General features: G+C 38.5%; 1 protein-coding gene across 2 annotated transcripts in view; it reads right to left on the bottom strand.

Annotated features, from left to right (window-relative positions):
* Taf15 (TATA-box binding protein associated factor 15) overlaps nt 1–20,843 on the bottom strand; it is a 34,039-nt gene extending 13,196 nt beyond the window's left edge. The window contains exons 1-7 of one of the 2 annotated variants that reach the window (XM_006995300.4): nt 20,690–20,843; nt 11,837–11,876; nt 9,015–9,066; nt 8,812–8,896; nt 8,627–8,729; nt 6,301–6,491; nt 4,521–4,641 (exon numbers count right to left, since the gene is read on the bottom strand). In XM_006995300.4, the coding sequence (XP_006995362.2) occupies nt 4,521–4,641; nt 6,301–6,491; nt 8,627–8,729; nt 8,812–8,896; nt 9,015–9,066; nt 11,837–11,876; nt 20,690–20,696 (599 nt within the window). In that variant the 5' untranslated portion in view covers nt 20,697–20,843. The remainder of the gene's footprint in view (nt 1–4,520; nt 4,642–6,300; nt 6,492–8,626; nt 8,730–8,811; nt 8,897–9,014; nt 9,067–11,836; nt 11,877–20,689) is intronic. The other variant, XM_076543034.1, reaches the window with a different exon arrangement.
* Nucleotides 20,844–21,047: the final 204 nt, after the last annotated feature.

The raw sequence follows: 21,047 nt of genomic DNA, 5'->3' as shown, positions 1-21,047 counted from the left end.
TCAGAAATCTGACTACCTCTGCCTCCCGAGTGCTGGGATTAAAGGCATTTGCCACCAAGACCGCTTAAGTTTTTGTTTTAGGGGCTTGTGTTTGTTTGAAGACAGAGTTCCTATCTTATAGAACTCTGGTTATCCTAGTACAAGGGAGCCCAAGCTGGCCTCAGACTCATGACAATGCTCCCAAGTACTGAGACTAATAACAAACACAAGCCATCACATTAAGCTCTCAATTTATAATTAAAAAACAAAAACAAAAAAAAACCAACAACTACCTGTTCCTAAAATTCCTAGGAAGTCACAGAATGAGGCAGGAATACTACTACACCACCATCTTTTCAATCCTAGGAAATGAACCCAGAACAATGTTGCTAAGTTATCCAGTCTAAAGCTCAAGCTCTGTTTCTTCTGCGTTTACCTCCCAAGTAGTTGGGCTTAGACATGAACTAGGCCGCAGGAATCTTTTATCTTAGAAAACTCACTTAGAAAAAAGGGACAGTTAAAAAGCAATAAAAGAAGTAAAAACCTTGCACTGTGCCTGAGTTTTCATACTAATAAATCCAGAATACATATTTTGGGACTAGGAGGAAAAGACCAACAATATCATAAGTGAATGATTCAATCAATTTGAAAATCATTCTTAATAGTCTGTTTGACTTCCCTCTATGTCATAGACGTGTGTGTGGCAAAAGGCTTTCAGAATCAAGATTTATCAATTAACTTCAAGAAGACAACAATCTTCTCTTTGTAGAGCTGCAATGCCCAATATATAGTTAATATCTGCATGAGTGTTTAAAATGTAGGTAGACTAAACTGCAATGAGCTCTAAATGTCAAAAATAAAATTAATTTCTAGTTCTAGAATCATAGCTTATCTATGATGGAATATTTTAGATGTACTGGGTTAAATAAAGTATATTATTAAAACTGATTTCACTGATATTATTTCTATGTTTCGTTTCTTTTGCAGTCCTGGAAACTGAACCCAAGAGACCCAGCTCTGGGCTTTCTGTTTTCTTTTCAATGAAGCTTCTAGAAAATTTAAAACTACATGCAAAGTTCAAATTTATGACCCACATTGTTTCCTATGGAGTAAGTACTGTTCTAGACCACAGCTTGACCATATATACTCGCCATCACACCCAAGTGCTGGGAAGAGAGACAACTTTTACTTATTTATTTGGTTGGTTGGTTGGTTGGTTGGTTTTTCCAGACAAGGTTTCTCTGTGTGGCCCTGGCTATCCTAGAACTCACTCTGTTGACCAAGCTGTCCTCGAACTCATAGAGATCCACCTGCCTCTGCCTGGGATTAAAGGTGTATGCAACCTCAGCAGGCTAGAATCCAACATTCTTAACCATGCTTGGCAAGCACTTTATCACTGAGCTATACATACCTATAACTCAATACACATACATATTTTGTTTGAGACAGGTTCCCAGCTGTCCCAGAACTCAAGAGATCCATCTACCTTTGCCTCCCAGGTGCTGGGATTAAAGGCATGTGCCATCATACCTAGATGGACATATACATTTTTTAAGGGAGCTAACTAAAATTCTCTTGCAAAAGGGAGAAAATACTCAAAATTTCAGAACAATTTTGAAATTTACCCATAAGAGCCTGAAACACTTAGCTTCACCACATACAAAGAAAAAAAGGTATTATGCTAGATAGTAATCAATGCTAAAAATAATAAATATTTTTAAAAACCGGTCCTGAGACACTTTTATTTTAGCTTCCAGCCTACTAAGTTATCAATGTCAGAGGACAATAAGAAATTTAGTACTCTTTGCAACAATTGCTTTTCAATGAAGAGACCTTTCCCTGTAGTCCCTATAAACTTCACATCTCTCTCTTCAAATTAAGTCAATGGTTTCTTTTTTGTTTTGAAGTCTTCCTCTAGCCAACCAATCACAGAATAAGAACATCCCATTCTTTACCACATATTCAGACCTCACCTCCAAACTATGATCCTTTAAAGATGATAAATCTAATTAATGCCAGGTAATCTTCAAATCGTTGTATTCCTCTACCCTTGTACACCCCCACAGATAAAAATTTCAACCTACTAAGATAATTAGAAACACAAATAGTGGTGCTGAAGACTAATTAAAATTCCTGGATATTTTGGTATTTTAGCACAAAACCAAGTGCTCAAGAGAGAACATTTGTAACTGGACGTTTATATTCAAATTCACAATGCTGCACCCTAAGGAATAAACTAAAGGGCACATCAAGATGTGGTAGCACATAAAAATTATAGGAACTTTCATTTTTTGTTTTTTTGAGAGACAGTAGTTGTGGAACTCTATGTAGACAAAGCTGGCCTTGAATTCACAGAGTGCTAGGATTAAAGACGTGCACCACCATACCCAGCCCAGAATTCTAATTTCAGTATTCTTAAATAAAGTTTTATTAGAACAAGCCTGGTTTGTTTAAATTCATTTATGCCTACTTTGGTGCTCTAAGGGCAAGTCTGAAGAGGTGCAAAGCCTAAAACATTTACCATCTTACCTTTAACAACAATAACAACAGAAAACAAACAACCCCTACCCACCCCCCCAAAAAAAACCCAAAACTTTGCCATCTCAATCCAAAGAGTAATAGCCACCCAGATTTCTAAACAGGCTTTATGTGAACAACTACTTTACTGGGGGAAGAGGAAGTAGTCACTACTAAAAAATTCTATCACTTTAACAAGATCAGCATCATTCTAACCTAAAATACACCAGGTTTCTACACAAACTCTTTGTATACAGTTTCTATGTATAGAGAGATTTAAAAATAAAAACTTAGCTCATCAATTAGTATCTGAGCTACAAATTATACTCAAATATATTGCCAAGGAAGTTTTGTTGCTTTAAAAAAAAAAAGGGTGGGGGGACGACTCAGGCTGTTTAAGGAAGGTCCTTTTCCCTCAGCAGGAAAGAATTTTTCAACATCCTTTCTCAACCCTGTGGTTCTAAGCTGGGCGCTCACTCACAAACTAAAATGTTATTTATCAACTCCCTACCCATTCCCTTCCTCCTAAAAAGTGGGATTCCATTGTTCAATTATATAGTCACAGTTTTAATAGAAAATCTATTAGATTGTAACTTCCTTATGCAGAAAATTAAACTTATGACACATGAAACATTTATAGCATTCCAGATAGCCAGATATCTAAAACAATTCCATTGGAAAATTAAGTATCTAGCAGTTGTTATCTCAGGGATTCGGTTTTAGGTTGGAAATAGGCTACCAGGTAAAAAGTAAGTACCATTTCACTTTACAATGTTAATTTATATACAATTAATAAATGATGGTGACAGACTGCTCTTTTGATAATGAAGACATATAAAATATCATTTATCTTGGTAAAGTGAATGACTACCAATGACAAAAACTAATGTCAATTTTTTAAAAAGCCTTTAATGTCTCTTAGAACAATTTTCAAAATCATCAGACTTTGGAATTCCCATAATATTAAAGAATATATTAAAAACAGACATAAAAGCAAATTTGTGGTTCATTTGAACGAAGAGTATATATAAGTTGTTTTTTCATGTCACCTTAAGGGATTGTCCCTAAGGACAGGAATGAACTGCTACTGACATATCATTAAATATCAGGCCACTGACAATTTCAATTCCCAGTAAACAAATTATTTTAAAGCCTGTGTATTTCACAAATTTACAATTTACAAATTTCATCATTGGTTTTTCATTCCATTTTCAAGACCAATGTACTAACTTTACTGATACATTTAAAAATTATGCTAAAATCAGCTTTTATAACCTATGTTGTAAACATGAAATCAACATTAATAATTTAAAAATGGCAATGAGAAAAGCTAAATTGAAGGATTCATACACTACAGCTACAATCAGAAAAATTACAGAACATTGTGATATACTAATTATTTCAATAATTATGTTTAAGGAGAGACATACATTAAAGCTTTTTTTTTGGATTTTTTTGAGACAGAGTTTCTCTGTGTAGCTTTGCACCTTTCCTGGAACTCACTCTGTAGTCCAGGCTGGCCTCGAACTCACAGAGATCGGCCTGGCTCTGCCTCCCAAGCGCTGGGATTAAAGGCGTGCGCCACCACAGCCGGCTCATTAAAGCTTTCTTACATGTCTATCTATCTTTATACTCTACTACTGCCTAATATTTTCCCTGCCCAAGGGAACTCTTTGTCTTTCATACAGATTAACTTACCTTTTCACTGTTAAGACACTTTGGTTTTAAAGGAGGTTTGAATCTAGCTCCAGCAGGAAAACCAATCAAGTAATTTAATCGAATCATAACCATGGTAAGGAGCTTTAACAGTATTTAAATTAACATATACCATATAAAATACTATCAATATAGCCTCTTCTGAAGTGATTTATGACATATAAAGATTTCAAAATTGAGTTAATTTGTTCTTTTTTCTACAACATAATCTCTGAAAGCCTCTTCAACTAAAGTTAAGTGCCAGAATAAAATAAGGAAACCATTAAGAGAAAGAGAGAAAATGAAGGCATCTGTATCTAAATACTTACCTTGATCCTGTCATAGGACCTCTTCCATCCTTGTCATATCCCCCACGCCCTCTACCTCCTCCCTGTGACCCGCCATATCCTCTATTATCTTCTCCATACCTACTCACATCACGACGGTCATCTATAAAAAGGAAAATATAACACACAAAAATACTGTCACTTCATTTCTTTATGTTGTTGCAACAAACATCTCCCTACATTAGGCTGACCTTGAATTCTTGAACTTCAATAATCTGTCTAACTCCCATAGAGGATGACACATGCCACCACACCAAGCAACTACTGCTATTCTAATTAAGTGTTGCCTTAAGCCACATAGTGTGTCCTTCAGAGAAGAACACAAATACACCAAATGCAAGCCATCATACAACATTCTGGAAATGTGCTTGAGAATTATATCTACATCAGATTACATTTTACTACAAAATCTGAAAGCAAATGGAATAATTTAAGCGAAACTAGAAACTTCAGATTCAAGAATTTTAATAACTTAAAGACAGAACTCTAATTCTATTTTTTCACCTCAAACACATTAAATGTAAGTCAAGAGCCAGGCAGTGGTGGTGCACACCTTTAATCCCAGCACTCGGGAGGCAGAGTCAGGCGGATCTCTGTGAGTTCGAGGCCAGCCTGGTCTACAAAGCGAGATCCAGGACAGGCTCCAAAGCTACACAGAGAAACCCTGTCTCGAAAAACAAAAAACAAAACAATGTAAATCAAGTATAGGTCAGGCATAACCACAGCCACTATATACTTTCAAACTGAGCAGACAAGACAGTCAGGAAATGACTATCTGCTTTTACTCATTCACTCTATTATCAATATGGCTGGTGCTATACCTCAGTGATGAAATGTTTACCTAACATATACAAAAGCCCTCGGATTCAATTCCTAGCACCACCAAAATAATTTTTCCCCTAGCAAAAATGTTTAATGACCACTTACTTGGAGCCAAGTCCTATCTAAACAATAAAGGCATTACAAGGGGGAAAAAGATTTTTGTCCTTAAGTCACCGAGTTTCATGGTGTGGTCTGAGTCCTATGTATCAGTAATGTATATAAAGTGCTATGGAACAAAATAAATTAATGACTGTTCCTTCTTACATGAGATTAGAGAAGGCTAGCATAGGACAACTTTCCAATCAAGTATACCATCACCAAAAGAACTGACAACTGGGGCTGGAGAGATGGCTCTGGGGTTAAGAACACTCTCTGTTCTTCCAGAGGCCCTGAATTCAATTCCCAGCAACCACATGGTGGCTCACAGCCATCTATAATAAAATCTGATGCCCTCTTTTGGCATACAGGTGTACGTGCAGATAGAGCATCATATACATAAAATAAATAAATCTTTAAAAATTATTAAAATGGGTGGTAGTGGTGCACACCTTTAATCCCAGCACTCGGGAGGCAGAGTCAGGCAGATCTCTGTGAGTTTGAGGCCAGCCTAGTATATACAGAGTGAGTTCCAGGGCAGCCAAGGTAGTTACACAGAGAAACCCTTCTAGGAAAAAAAAAAGAACTGACAACAATAGCATTGTCAAATGCTAAGAGTTTAAGACAGCAAAGGAAATGTAATCAGTAAACAAAAGTCACACAACCTTCTAACAATCTCCAGAAAGCTTTAAAAAAAAAAAAGTAATAGTTTTGATGATCATGAAAAATCTATGTCCAGTCATCCCAAATTTTTATCAACAAGTAAAATCCTAGGAGTAAAACCAAACTCAATGAACAATTTTCTGAAGGAATAAAGAAAAGTAAGAGGCCATTAAAATCTTACCTTGTGTGTGGTGGCTATAGTTTTCCCTTTGTGAATGGTAAGACTGCTGGTTTTGATTATAGGAATCATGTTGCTGATAATTTGACTGCTCATCATATGAGCCTTGATGCTGATCATAGCCTGACTGCTGGTCATAAGAATCTTGCTGACCATAGTCAGACTGGCCATACGAAGGTGCTCTTCCACCTTGGCTAAACAGAGATCAAGAACATAAGACGTTACAGAATTGTGTTTACTGTAGCAAGTGAAAGAACACTAATATAAAAGGCCTGGTCAGCTAGACCTCAGCTGTGTCTAGTGCTATGCTCTCAGTAATATCTGGTTCTTCAATCTATGAAAATTCATCAATGGAACACCCTCCAAAGACAATTTCACTATCACTAAAAAGATGCCAAAGGGGAGAAGAGAGGTTGTTGCACTACACTGGGTAAAAACAACAACAAAAACAAGCATTTTTAAATATTGTTAACAAAATAACTAGTTTTTACTTTCTTTAGTTAAAAGAAAAAAGTAAAATACTACCAAAATACAGTGGTATGTATGATTCTTTAGCAAACAAGGTCATTAAGTGATTGAGTTCTCTTTTTAGTTATACTGAAAGGCTCAATGTTACTTCCTTTCTACATCATGTCTTCTGTATTTGTAGCCAGTTCTTTGGGTACTGAGGAGACAGGAGCATCATGCCCTTAAGGCTAACCTAGGTTAAGTAAACACGGGTCTCAATAAGGGAGGTAAGGGGGTGGGTGTCTCAATTCTTAACAGTCACACCTAATTCTGCACAATACCACAACAATCTATTCCAATTCCCAACACAAAGCACCACAAAGCTATAGTTTGAACACTAACTCTACTTTAAACAATGCTCTTTGCTTTACATTTATTTCATGCTTTCAAGCACACAGCCTTTATAAAAGCATTTCCCTTATGGTTAAACTTATCAATAAGGGTTAAAGTATTTTCCTAATGCAGCATGACTTTCAGGTATTATTCCTTACATATGTACTTTTGTAACTTTAAAACCAATGATTTCACCTCTTTCCCCAGTGCCATTTAAATTTCATCAAAAGTATGTCTGTCACTGCTGCCAGAAACAACTGGAGACCTCAGGCTCTGGTTCTTTTAACCTTCTTCACCCCTATAAAATAGGAATAACTACTAGTGTTGGTTCATAGTGGTGTCTGAGGACCAATTACATTAGGGAATGTGGAATCAGTCCACCAAACAGAGCACGATAAAAACTCCACTATGAAATAATACTTGTAGTTATTTATTTCTATTTTATAGCGGCCTACATAGTTTTAGGCCATTCACTATTGTAATAGTGAAACACTATTCCAAACGAAAAAGGGGAGCGAGGGCTAGAGAGATAACTCAGTGTTTGAGAGCACTTGTTTTTGCAGAGGACCCAGAGTCAATTCCTAACACCCACATGGTGGCTCACAACCATTTGCAACTCCACTTCTAGGAGATGCCCTCTTCTGGCCTCTGGCCTCTGTGGGCACCAAGCACATACACGGTACCCAGACACACATAATACTCATAAATCAAAATAAATGTATCTAAAATATATTTTTATTATAGTAATCTTTTATTTTTATATTAATATAAGTACATCATTTCCTCCAAAGTTCTCCATGTACCCCCTTACACTTTTTCAAATATATAACTTTTATTCCATGACTTATGTAAAGGGAGAGTACCCATTTCATCATTTTAAATAGAAATGTACTTTATTTCTACCTGCCTCATCAAGAACGGTTAGACACTGATAAGGGAGTACACAGGACCCTAATGTTTCAAGAATAGCACCCATTTAGAATCAATAGGTAAAAAGGACTGCTGCAGATATCTGAGTGTGCAGAGGGCAGTCTCCACTGGAAAGGATAAAATCACTTAGTCTGAGCACAGAATAGGACAGGCACATGATGAATGTAATGCATAGGCCACTGTTGCCCTGTTATATAGAATCAAGCAGTGAGGTTGTGAGGTGCATGAGTGAGGACATCAGTGTGCAGACTCAGCTTAAACTGAGGCCTTGGGGAAAACAAAAGCTGTGTGAAGACATGAACACCAGACACTGAATGGGACTTGTTTACCCATCTGGAGTCATAGATCCTTGTATATTAGACTATCCTGAAAACTATATATTTTTAAAAGGTAATGCATGCAAGTGGCACAAAAAGGATTTGGACACCCATCTCAGTGGTAGAGTACGTATGCAGCATATGCAAAGATCTGGGTTCTATTACCAGCACTACAAAATAACTAAATGGAAATACAAAGCAGGCCTGCCCAACACAATTTTAATAATTTACTGTTTCCTTACCCTCCTGATGATTCCGTGTTTTGTTGTCCCTGGTTATTATATGATTGTTGGCCATATGAGCTCTGCTTTTGATTCTCATAACTACCATAGGACTGTGAATAACCTAAAAATTAGATAAGAATACTATTTAGTGAAGGCTCTGATTCTTGACTCTCTAAAATAGCAATTTAACAAACCAGTCCAACCTGATTGATTTTGTCCATAACTGGAGTAACCACCATAGTTTTGTCCATACGAAGAATCAGTCGTTTGCCCATAGCCAGAATAGCTCTGAAATTCAGGTAAACACTCAAACTTTATTACTTACTAGACAAAATAACTATGTATAAACTTTATTACTTATTAAATAAAATAACTATTTATAAGGAAAACTGATTTTTCAACCTACTTGTGATGTTTGTCCATAGCTTTGACTGCCTTGATTTCCATAGGAAGAATAACTGTAAAAGAAAATTGTAATGCTTGAAAGACATATGCTTAAAGAAATTGAAAAGCTTAAATGAAAACTCTGCCTTCAACAAAACTTAAGTGTTTGTCCTGCTTACATCTGAACTGTTTTCTGGCTACTGGTTATAAAAAGTTATTTTTTCAGTTGTTCATAGTGAGTGACTCAAAAGACTATTTATATTTAAACAACAATTCTGCCTGTCTCTTAGAATTCAAATTGATGACCTACAACTAAAGACATAAATGAAGTCATTCCCAGACCTCTTGAACTTCAATATCAAGGTGATGCTGTAAAAATTTCTCACAAATGGTATTTCATCAGAGCTACAAAACTAAGAAAATTATGCTTTAGGATAAATAACAAAACAGAGAAAGGCAATGAACAGCATTATTCCATGAACAGGTTTTTATTTAATATCAGATACATAGATTACTAATACTTAAAAAGCCTCTACAGTTGTTTGTAGCTAAAAAATATTTATACAAATAACCATTCTGATGACCACATGGTGGCCCAGGCCTTTAATCCTAGCACTAACAAGACAGAAGCAGGCAGACCTCTGTGAGTTTGAGACTAGCCTGGTCTACATAGCAAGTTTCAAGCTTGTCAAAGCTACACAGTAATACCCTGTCTCCAAACAAAAATAACCAATCACTCCTAAGAATATGCTATTTCCAAAAACTGCTTGGTAAGACCCATAGTAATTATCTAAAAGAGAAAAAAGGTAACTTTTTTGTTTGGTTTTTGAGACAGGGTTTCTCTGGCTGTCCTTACTCTATAGACCAGGCTGGCCTCCAACTCAGAGATCCCCCTGAGTGCTGGGATTAAATGCATGTGCTACCATGCCTGGTTTAAAAATGAAACTTTTAATACTTTTAAAGCTGTATCTGAACAGATTAATTTCTTCATACTATTTGTTTGAACTGAATGTCTTTAACTTCCCAGAAAAGGCACAATATGGAACAAAAGTCTAGGTTAAATGCTTCAGTAATTAGAGGTATATGTATATCCAAAGTACCAACAGAGAATGAAATTATATTGTATCAAAACTGCCATGTGGTTTGATAAATATGCATTGTGTTATTGAATAAATGTACCTTCCTAAGACTTAACATTATTAACATAAATTATATCATGTAAGTACTAGCAAGTCAAAAACTAACTCTTTGAATATATGGCTCTTTAACACCCAAAGAAAAGTATCTTCAAAACGTTTTTTTTTTTTTTTTTTTTTTGGTTTTTCGAGACAGGGTTTCTCTTGTGTAGCTTTGTGCCTTTCCTGGAACTCACTTGGTAGCCCAGGCTGGCCTCGAACTCACGGAGATCCGCCTGCCTCTGCCTCCCGAGTGCTGGGATTAAAGGCGTGAGCCACCACCGCCCGGCAAAACGTTTTATTTTAGAGCAATCAAATACTAATTTTTTTTTTCAGAATCCCATAACTTTTAAAAATACAAGCAATAAAGAAACATTTGCCAGGTACCTACTAAGAGGTTGGCATGATCTTACAGGAATAAAATCATATCAATTTTGTTTCTGATATGCTTCTTAATATCTCACATTGAGCTTCTAACAATAGTTGTAGTGTTAGGTTGAAAGCTATCACTTCTGGTAAGCAAGAACAGCCCACCATCATATAGATATACGTGATGCATATTAGGACTTTTAAGAACTGCTAAACACTGTACCATAGTGATTCAAGAAAATCTACTCTAGCTCTGGTTCTTCCTTAATGTGCAGTGCTGTTTTCTGGCTCAAGCTCTGCTGGAACTGGAGGCTGCTAACTGGCCTCGAGGACAACAGTTGTCCTTGTTGTTCAAATAAATGGTTTAATCAAAAAAAAAAGAAAGAAAGAAAGAAGGAGGGAGGGAGGAAGAGAGGGAGAGGAGGGAGGGAGGGAGAAAATATGCTCTAGGGGCTGGAGAGAGGGCTCAATGGTTAAGAGCATTTGCTACTCTTCAGATGACCTGAGTTTGATTGCCATCATTCACATATTGGCTCACCACCAACACCCTCTTCTAGCCTCCATGGACACTGCATGTACATGATATACAAGACATTCATGCAGACAGAATACCCATATAAATAAATAATTTTAAAAATCACATTAGCATATTATATATCATCCAAAAGTAAAATGCTTTTTCTAAGAACTTGTTTAATGTGAGTTTTAAGAAATTCCATAGGCAGAGGGATGGCTCAGGTTAGGAGCATTGCCTGCTCTTCCAGTGGATCTGAGTTCAACTCCCAGCACCAACATTACTAAGATCACAAAAGTCTGTAACTACAATTCCAGGGGATCTGACCCTCTTACCTCAAGAGGCACCGGTACTCATGTGCACATATCCACATGCAGACATACACACAATCAAAAAATAATAAAAATTTTAAAATTCTTAAATTCTCTTCATTTCTAAAGAAAAAAATCTTTACAATACCTAGGGGGTTTTTGTCTTTATCTTCAAGGCATGTATTTATTAAACAGACTACTTTAAAGGGGAAGAATTAACAAGCTTTAATTATTTATTTATACCCCACCCCCAATTCTTTTAAGAGATAGGGTCTTTTTATGTAGCCCAGGCTGGCCTCAAATTTCTGACGGTCCTCCTACCTCAAGCTCCTGAGTGCTGGGATTATAAGCCTGAAGTACCACATCTAGCCTTATTATCTTAAGACATCCAGACAGCAAATTTTAGAGAGAAAATTGTATTATTTTTCTCAGTTTCAGCCTTTCATTATATTATGAAAACATATGTATACTTTACCTTTGCTGCTCACCCCCAGACTGACTGTAACTTCCAGAATCTAAAACACATAAAAAGAATTTTAAATCATATTTAAAATTATGCTCTCCCCTAAAACTAACTTTAGTTTATACAAATGAAAATATAGCTAGAAACTATCAAAAATTACATTAAGAAAAACTAGAAGCCAGGCATGGTGGTACACACCTTTAATTCCAGCACTCAGAAGGCAGAGGCAGGCAAATTTCTATGAGTTCAAGGCCAGTCTAGTTTACATAGTGAGTTCTAAGCCAGCCAGAGCTACAGTGAGGCCCCGTCTCAAAAAAAAAAAAAAAAAAAAAAATTGAAAAAAATAAAAAAGAAAAACAAAAGAAAACCTAGAAATTAAATCTGTGTATGGGGAGACATACACAGTATTTTTTTTTAAACAATATTTTTTTTTAAGTAACAACATTGTTAAACCACTATTCTACATACAAGTATATATGTACTGGTGGTCACAAGAAAGGGAACAAATACGCAACCAGTGAAAATCCATCATTTAAAAACAAAACAAAAAACTCAACCAGGTGTGGTTGCTCATGCCTGTAAACCCAGCACTTGGCAAACTAAGGCAAAAAGGATTGCCAGAAGCAAGACCAGCCTAGGATAGGTACATAAACTTCCAGACCAGGCTGGATAGACTAGTGAGACCCTACTCCAAAGGAAAAAACAAAAACCCAACCTTCAGAAGTTCAAGCTACATTTATGTATCTTTACATTAATAAAAGCAAACCCAAAAAAAGTACATGTTTAAACTAATCAGGGCCAAAAAAGGAAGAAACATGCACTCTGACATGATTAATCTACAGAATCACCCTCACTATCATTACCACACACCATTCTTCTGTATTGGACTACTGTGGCTGTCAGCATCAGTAAGAGTCTCCTAAGACTTGCTAAGAAAAGCTGCTGATTTTACCAAACTTTCAAGCAATTAGCCAATTGGTGACATATCAAACCAGCAATGATACCTACCTTCTAGCCTGCATTTTACCAACAAAAACTACCTTAGAAAAACATCTAAATAAACATGTCAAGTAAAGGGGGCAGAAAAGGGTAGACTATAAACTTTTTTCTGTAGTTCAAAGAGTAAGTTATACCAAAAATTGTTGAGAAGGCTCTCTACCCTTTAGGTTTATCTTCAATGTCAAACGAATAGCCTTAATTTGTGATGAATAAGATACATGTTATGTAAAATATTATAACTACAAAATAGGAGTGTCGAATTGATCACATGACCAACCTTACCTAATCTTAAACTCTTTCATGAACAATTCAAATAAAATCAATAGTTTCCTTTTTAGTCAATTTATATCAAGTTATCATATAAAACTACATCACTACAGGTTTAAACAGGTAACATTAAATTCATCACCATTCTATTGCAAATATCTAAAATATGACGTTTCTTTAAAAATCCCTAAGATTACTAAATGAAATCTGATAAATTATTTCTATGAAGGACACAGGCTACATAAAATGGGGGAGGAGAGGGAACTACCTTACATGCCACAGCTATTTCCATAACTGGTAAGAGCTGCAGCTTGCAACCAAAGGAAAATAGGAAAAGAACAGAATCTACCTGGACCATAAAGACAACAGATGTACCTATCAAAAAGCAAAAGAAAGCCACCCAAATCTGAGTAAAAAAAGATTGGGGTGTGTGTGTGTTAAAATTTAAACACTTGGAAGATACATGCATTCCTCTATGGACAGCCTAATACCTCAATGTTTCCTTTTGGTTCAGACAAAACTATTTAAGTATATAGCATTTAAATCTTCTGACCTTCTCTCAAAATCTAGTAGTTACGTCCTTAACTTTAGCCTAAGTAATTAGTCTTCTGAAACTACAAATCTGACTTCAGCTGAATTAAAACTTGAGGATACACAAATAAGCAATCACCAGAAAATATCTACTTCATTAATAAAAAATACAGGTGTTATTTTTTTTAAAAAATCAGTTTATAAATGCCATTTAGGGCAACAAGTAAGTCCTTGCTAAGATTACCTGACACTTAAGCCTGTGTCTGGACTTATTCATTATTTAGAAGTGCTTCTAAATTACCAAAGTGTACCAGTGTACTGGCTATTTTATGTCAACTTGACACCAGCTAGAATCATCTGAAAGGAGGGAACTTCAATTGAGAAAATGCCTCCCTAAGATCCAGCTATAAGGCATTTTCTTAATTGGTGACTGACAGGGGAGGACTCAGCCCATTTGTGGGTGGTGGTCTTGGATTCTATAAAGCAAGCAAGTTGAGCAAGCCATGGGAAACAAACCAGTAAGCTGCACCTCTCCATGGCCTCTCCATCAGTTCCTGCCTCCAGGAGCTGCCTGCCCTGTTTGCGTACCTGTCCTGACTTCCTTTGATGACAGTAGCCAAATAAACCGTCCCCAAGTTGCTTTGGCCATCATCACAGCCATAGTAACCCTATGACAAATTCATACCAGGACAGTGGGGTATTGCTGTGACAGACCTCACCATGTCTTTTTGGGATTGTGGAAGGACTTTGGAACTTTGAACTAGAAAAGCCACTGAGTGTTAAGAGCTCGGTGAGCTCTTCAGGAGCCTGGAAGATAATTATATTGAGGGCAATTCAGACAATGGAGACCTGACTTGGGAAGCTGCTGGGGGAAACAAAGACTCTGCCAGGTCTTTTGTGTGAACAATCTGTCAGCTAGGGCTGAACCACTAAATTAAAACCTTTCCTTTACTGGGACAATTGATGCTGGTCACCTAAGAAATTTGTAATGATTAAAAGACCAACTAGAAAGGTTCCCAAGAGTTAATGCACAAAAGCTATGTTCTAGGTGGCCTAGAAGCTGGTAGCTCCCAGATGGTACTGGTTTTGAAGGCATGAAGGAGTCATAGAGAATAACTGAGGCTTGGCACTGAGAGGCCAGTGGTGAAAGTGCAGCCTTAGTAGCAGTTGGATCGCCAGGAATGAAGGGGTCATGAAGAAAAGCTGAGGCTTGGCACAATAAAGAGCCCAGGACAGGCTACTGGTGAAAGTGCAGCCTAACTGCAGTGAAATGCCACTACCATGGGATGACCACCAAGAACAGCAGCAGCAGTGGAGCAGTCAGCTGGAGCCTAGACAACAAGCTGTATGTGCTAAGAGAGCAGAGCCAGAGAAGTAACCCAAGCCCTTTGGAAGAGTCCAGAAGATTGTGAGTGGATCCCAGATATTGAATACTGAGTTATTTACAGTTGGAGTTTGGTTTTGCCGTGTTCAGACTATAACTGTGCCTTGGTTCCTCCCTCTTGAAAAAAGTATTGTTTTATTTTACAGAAGCCCACAGTAAAGAGACTGAATTTTTGAAGAGATTTTAGGTTTTAAAAGACTTTAGACTTTTAAAGATACTGAATTTTAAGTGTTTGGATTTGTAAAGAATTGTAGGCCTTTTAAAGTTTATAAAATGTTTTATAGTGTGATGGTGATGTTAATGTGTGATCTTGGGGATGAACAAGAAAGAAAGGCTGTGGCTAGACTGTAATGTTTGTGTCAAACTGACAAGTAGTCATTTGTCCTGGATAATTTTATGTCAACTTGACACGGTCATCTCAAAGGAAGGAACCTCAATTGAGAAAGATTGGGGTTCTCCCAAAGATCCTGCTGCAGGACACTTTTTAAATTATCCGTTGATGGGGGTAGAGGGGGAAGGGCCCAGTCCATTGTAGATGGTGCCATCCCTGGGCTGGTGGTCCTGGGTTCTTTAAGAAAGCAGTCTGAGCCGGGCGGTGGTGGCTCACGCCTTTAATCCCAGCACTCGGGAGGCAGAGCCAGGCGGATCTCTGTGAGTTCGAGGCCAGCCTGGTCTACAGAGCGAGATCCAGGAAAGGCACAAAGCTACACAGAGAAACCCTGTCTCAAAAAGCCAAAAAAAAAAAAAAAAAAAAAAAAAAAAGAAAGAAAGAAAGAAAGAAAGCAGTCTGAGCAAGCCAATACACAGCATTCCTCCTTGGCCTCTGCATCAGCTCCTGCCTCCAGGTTCATCTTGTTTGAGTTTCTGTCCTGACTTCTGTGATGAACAGACATGAAGTGTAAGCCAAACAAACCCTTTCTTCTCAAGTTGCTTTAGTCATGGTGTTTCACCACAGCAACAATAACTCCGAGGCAACCAGGTATGTCCAACTTATGGCCCAAGTGTTGGAATTATAGGCAGGAGCCACAAATCCTGGCTCATGAATTTCCTTTAAACATCATATACACTAGCTTCAAGCACATGACATTTCAGCTGATGTTTGCCTGGCTACTCTTTCCATCTTACCTCCAATGTATTTAACGTGTATTATTTCTGAACAGCATTTACCTAAGTAATTTTTTTAGCACTATGGACACCTGTGTGCTTTAGGTGGGCTGTTTTTTCCTGCTAATTTTTACTTGTGCCTGACAAATTAGAATTTTCCATTATAGTTTTTTTTCTTTTTAACTCCTTTACTACTTTCATTGTCTTTAGCCACATTCTTACTATTGCTTTATTTACATTTGATTTCCATGGCCTTATAACTAAATTTTTGCATATTTTCCTGACAAAATTCAAAATTATCAACCTCCACTAAACTAGACTTTACTATCTTAATGTCAATCAAAGTCTTCACCTTTATTTTCTTTGCAATTTTTATTCCTTTTCCTTTCTACACATTAATTCTTTTAGCAAAGGTCAGTATGACTATGTGTCAGTTTATTTGGTAGGAAACTCAAGGTTATTGGTTATTTTTCCTTCTAAACATTATTCTCTTAAAACTTTTTTAAAAGATTTATTTATGTGTATATGTGTGAAAGAGTATGCACACATGCATGCAAGACAGAAAAGGGGGTAAGATGCTTTAGAGCTGGAGATACCAGGTAATTGCGGGCTTGTCGGTAATTGTGTGCATGCTGGTAACCAACCCTGGTTCTCTGTGCCAAGAGCAGTAGCCACAGCTCCAGGGCCACTCTTAAAATTTTTTTAATGGGTTATTAAATTATAATCTGTAATTTTATAGATTACTTGAAATTATTTTTAGGCATTATATTTGAAACTAATGCTTGATTAAAAATTACAACTCATTGGGCTTGTCCGCCTTTAATCCCAATATTCAGGAGCTGGTAGATCTCTGAGCTCCTGACCATCTAGAGCTAATGAGGCCCTGTCTCAAAATCAAAACAAAAAACAATTCAACTTTTCTAAAAAAAAATTTTTAAGTCAAGAATTTCCTATGTTGCTCACTCCGGTTTAAAACTGGAGCTCTTCCCAGCTCAGCTTCCTGAGTGCTAATGAGAGGTATGTACCACCATACCCACCAACCTTCATTTTCATCTCATCTCTATCCTTCTGAGTTTTGGAACAGACAACATTTATAATTCTGCTAGATTTGCAATTTCATTTTTTCCACTTTTGAAAATTATATTTAGGGGAGGGGAAGGGTGAGATGCCTCAGTAGGTAAAAATGCCTGACATAGGCTTGACAACCTGACTCTAATATCTTGTACCTACATGGTGAAAGCAAAGAACTCCTTTGTCCTGACTTTCACAGGTACACACCCACATATTAATGTAATTTTTTAAAATTTTATTTTATTCCTTTTTCAAGTCTATATAGCCTTTCCACATAATATGTTGGCCTTAAAGTTGAGTCCTTCTTTTAGGTTTTTAATCTTCAACCTAAAAACATTTGCTCTAATCCAGTTTGTCATTTGACTCATTTGACACCTGCCCCCCCTAGTGCTCAGTTTTCACCATGAACTCACCTTTGAAAGGTTTGGATTTCCTCAGATTCTTTGTGATCTATGCTGTGAGAATTCCTCCAGTTTTTCATTGTTTTTATTATTTTTTTAAACCAGGAACCCAAAGATGTTAATCAGCCCAGATTTTTATTTTTATGTTAAATCATTTTATGGTTTCCTAAAGGCTAAATGAGTACCTAAAAGGAAGTAAGAGGTTCCAGGTTACAAGATTCTAAGATTATGCTGTGTCTAAGCTTCCTTGTTATGGCTTACACTACGATTATTTCCTTTGTTCATTTCTTCACTGAAGGACACAGTCCTTCAAATCTATAATCTGTAAATCCAAGATTTATAAGGGTTTACGCTTTCATTATCTGGCTAACAGTTCAAGGTTTCCTCACCTATCCTTAGATAATAAAACCACTCTACACAAGACCTACACTCTCAGTGGGATAACTGCCAAAATAGCTCTATGCATAGCATACTGGCCTCACTTCATTTTTACCATGGGTCTTGGCCTTCCCAAATTTTTGCCTATTTTTTTTTTTGAGGTGTGTAGAGGATAAGGTATCTTGATCTGTCCTAATTGCCAAAATGAGAAATAGCTTAACTTTATTTTATATATAACTAATATTTTACTTATGATTTTAACTCACATGCTCTGATAATTTACTTTTGCAGACTGACAATAACTTTGACTTATTGACAAAATGCTATGTATCCCTCTCTTTCCCCTGATGCAGGGGATCAAATCCTTAAGTTTTGTGTGTCTAAGCATTAATTCCAGCCCAAATGCTTATATTTTAATAGGTTTGTAAGTCTGACCCGGCAAGTATATGGATTAGTTGAGTAAATTAAATTTCTAAGTGTAGTCTGAAATGTTTAAAGAATATAACTTATTAATGATACTAGTTGCTTGGGGGGGGGGTGTTATTCTGTTAAGTTTATTAGTTTATTAATTTAAACATGCATTAAAAAACAAGTCAAAAGCATTACTTTTATACAAAAGTCAATATTTTATACAAATATCACAAAACATGTTAAGTTGAATATAACACTAAAAAGAATTTAAAAGATTTTAACTTAAGCCTCTAAACTTAAATTTTCCATCAAAACTACCCTGTCGTATAAAAATGTCATTGTCTTATATGAATAATTACATTAACAACCAACACAGTTTGGGCAAGGTGCAGCAAGCCTGTAATTCCACTCAGAAGGCTGTTTAAGGATGATGAATTCAAGGTCAGCGTGGAGATACACTGGAAGACCCTCTCCAAACAATCCTGACTTTTTACTGATCATTGACTGCACTGGATTTTGGTAAATACATACATGAGGGTAGCACTTTAATGTTTTTTACAGTCATAGTTAGCCTACACATACCCTTCTTAAGGAAGCATTTGTACATATTTTTCTGGAACTTTATCAGATATCATGACAAATTATGTACCTGGTAGAAGACATACCAATGTCTACTTTGGAATAGTCCCTTGCTTGAAAAAGAATTAAAACAGAATTTGAAGAGCTAACTTCAAGGCAGCTTAGCCTTTTCCATCACTGCTCCCAGAGCTTTTGAGCTCCTTAGTATCAATGCTAATCTAAGGAAAGATTATCATTGCCCTGCCCAGTCTTTCTTGCTCATTTGCAATCTTCTCCAATTGCTGCTGCTCTGGTCACACTCACTCACACATGCACCGGGTGGACTAGGGAAACCCCCCCCCCTTTTTTTTAATATATATATTTTATTGGCTGGAGAGACAGCCGTGGGTGCTGGGAACTGAACTCTTATATTTTTGGTTGTGAGCCTGGCCTTTAACGGCTGAGCCATCTCTCCAGCCCGGGAAACCCTTTTAAAAGGTGTTTCAATTAATAGAAATGTAAAACTGGCAGAGGTAGTGGTTCATGCCTTTAATTCCAGCACATGGGAGGCAGGGGCAGGTGGATCAGTGAGTTCGAGGCCAGCCTGATCTACATATCGAGTTCCAGTCCAGCCAAGGATACATGAGACCCTGTCTCTAATAGATAAGTAAATGTAAAATTACCAAAAGGCGTATTTCATCCCAGCCATATGGCTTTAGGCAATGCTTCTCTCGGAAGTAAAGTACAAACTCATGCTGGCTTCTAAGATCAAGTGGATACCTGGGTCTGTCTTTGCCACCTGTAAACGTAGCCCAACAATAAAGGACCCTGTGTGATCGACTGGAACTGTTAGAATCAAGAGGACTTTTTAATTCTGGTTTAACAGGATCCAAACTGGCTGTCCGGGAGGGGTAAATGCCTCTCTTCCACACATCAGTGGCCTCTATAAATATCACTCAGAGGAAGACGCCGTCTTTCCTCTGGTCTCTGTTTCAAGGGAAATGCCACGAAGACCTCATAGTGCTCATCAGTAACTGTCAAGGCTCACTTTTAAGCTCAGGAGATTAACAAGTAGAAGAGGGAGTACAAAGGTGAAAACCGAGTACACAAACACCCCCCAACCCCAATCAATCCCGGTGGTTACAGCAGAGGGAATGACCTGTGACGTGCGATTTCGTGTAAGGCACTGTGCTTTGAAAAGGGCTCCCAGAGCCCAAGACCCCCACCTGATGAATGGGTGAGTCAGGAAGGCCCAGCTCCACTTCTCGGATGGGGAAGCTGAGGAACGAGGCGGCGAGACGACCGGCCAGGGGCCTGGCTGAGAGATCTGAAGCGGAGCGGAGGACCACAAGCCCCAGTCCTCAGGCTGATGCTCAGATCTCCGCTTCCCCCGCCCCTACGATGGTGTAGACGGGCCTCCGCCCCCCTCCCCAACTCACACACACACACACACACACACACACACCCCGCTCCCCGGGGAGCTGCACAGTCTCCCCGGGTTCCAAGGGCAGGGTCAAAAAAAAAAAAAAAAGACATGAGCTCCAGAGCGCTCCCGCCGCCGGGATGTGCAGCCAGAGAGCGTTGGGAGCGTGCGTGTGCCTCCGGTCCAACATGGCGGCGCCGCGGCCGCCCCCCCCCCCTCCCCGAGCCTCCCTCGGGCCCGGAGGCTTTCCCTCGCCGCCCTCCGGTGGGCGGGAAGACGGCCCGAACCCGGCGGACCCCTTCTCGCCGCTGCCGCTGCTCGCTGGAGGAGTCACCTACCCGACATGACTAACAGCCGCGGCGCGGAGCCCCCACGGCCCGCGGAGAACAAGGCAAACGAAAGGCCAGGCGGCGCGGCTGCCGGAGCTGGTCTGAGGGCGGCGCGGCGGGCCGAGGCCGACTGCGGGACCGCGGCAGCCAATCAGCGCCCGCCGGGCGATACCACCGCGCCGGAGCCGGAGGGGTGGCTCGGCGCCAACTCCAGTCCGCCAACCCCGGAGTCCCTCCCGGGTCTCCCCTCCGAGACCGTACCATTATTGAGAGGGAACTGAGAAAGGAAAATACCATTGCCCTCGTGGGGCTGGGGGCGACGGGGGGCGGGAGGAAGCCGGGCCCGCTCCCTCCGCCCCATTGACAA

The sequence above is a fragment of the Peromyscus maniculatus genome, chromosome 8, assembly GCF_049852395.1.
Source record: "Peromyscus maniculatus bairdii isolate BWxNUB_F1_BW_parent chromosome 8, HU_Pman_BW_mat_3.1, whole genome shotgun sequence".
Classification (NCBI taxonomy): domain Eukaryota; kingdom Metazoa; phylum Chordata; class Mammalia; order Rodentia; family Cricetidae; genus Peromyscus; species Peromyscus maniculatus.
This window is presented reverse-complemented; position numbering and strand designations above follow the sequence as displayed.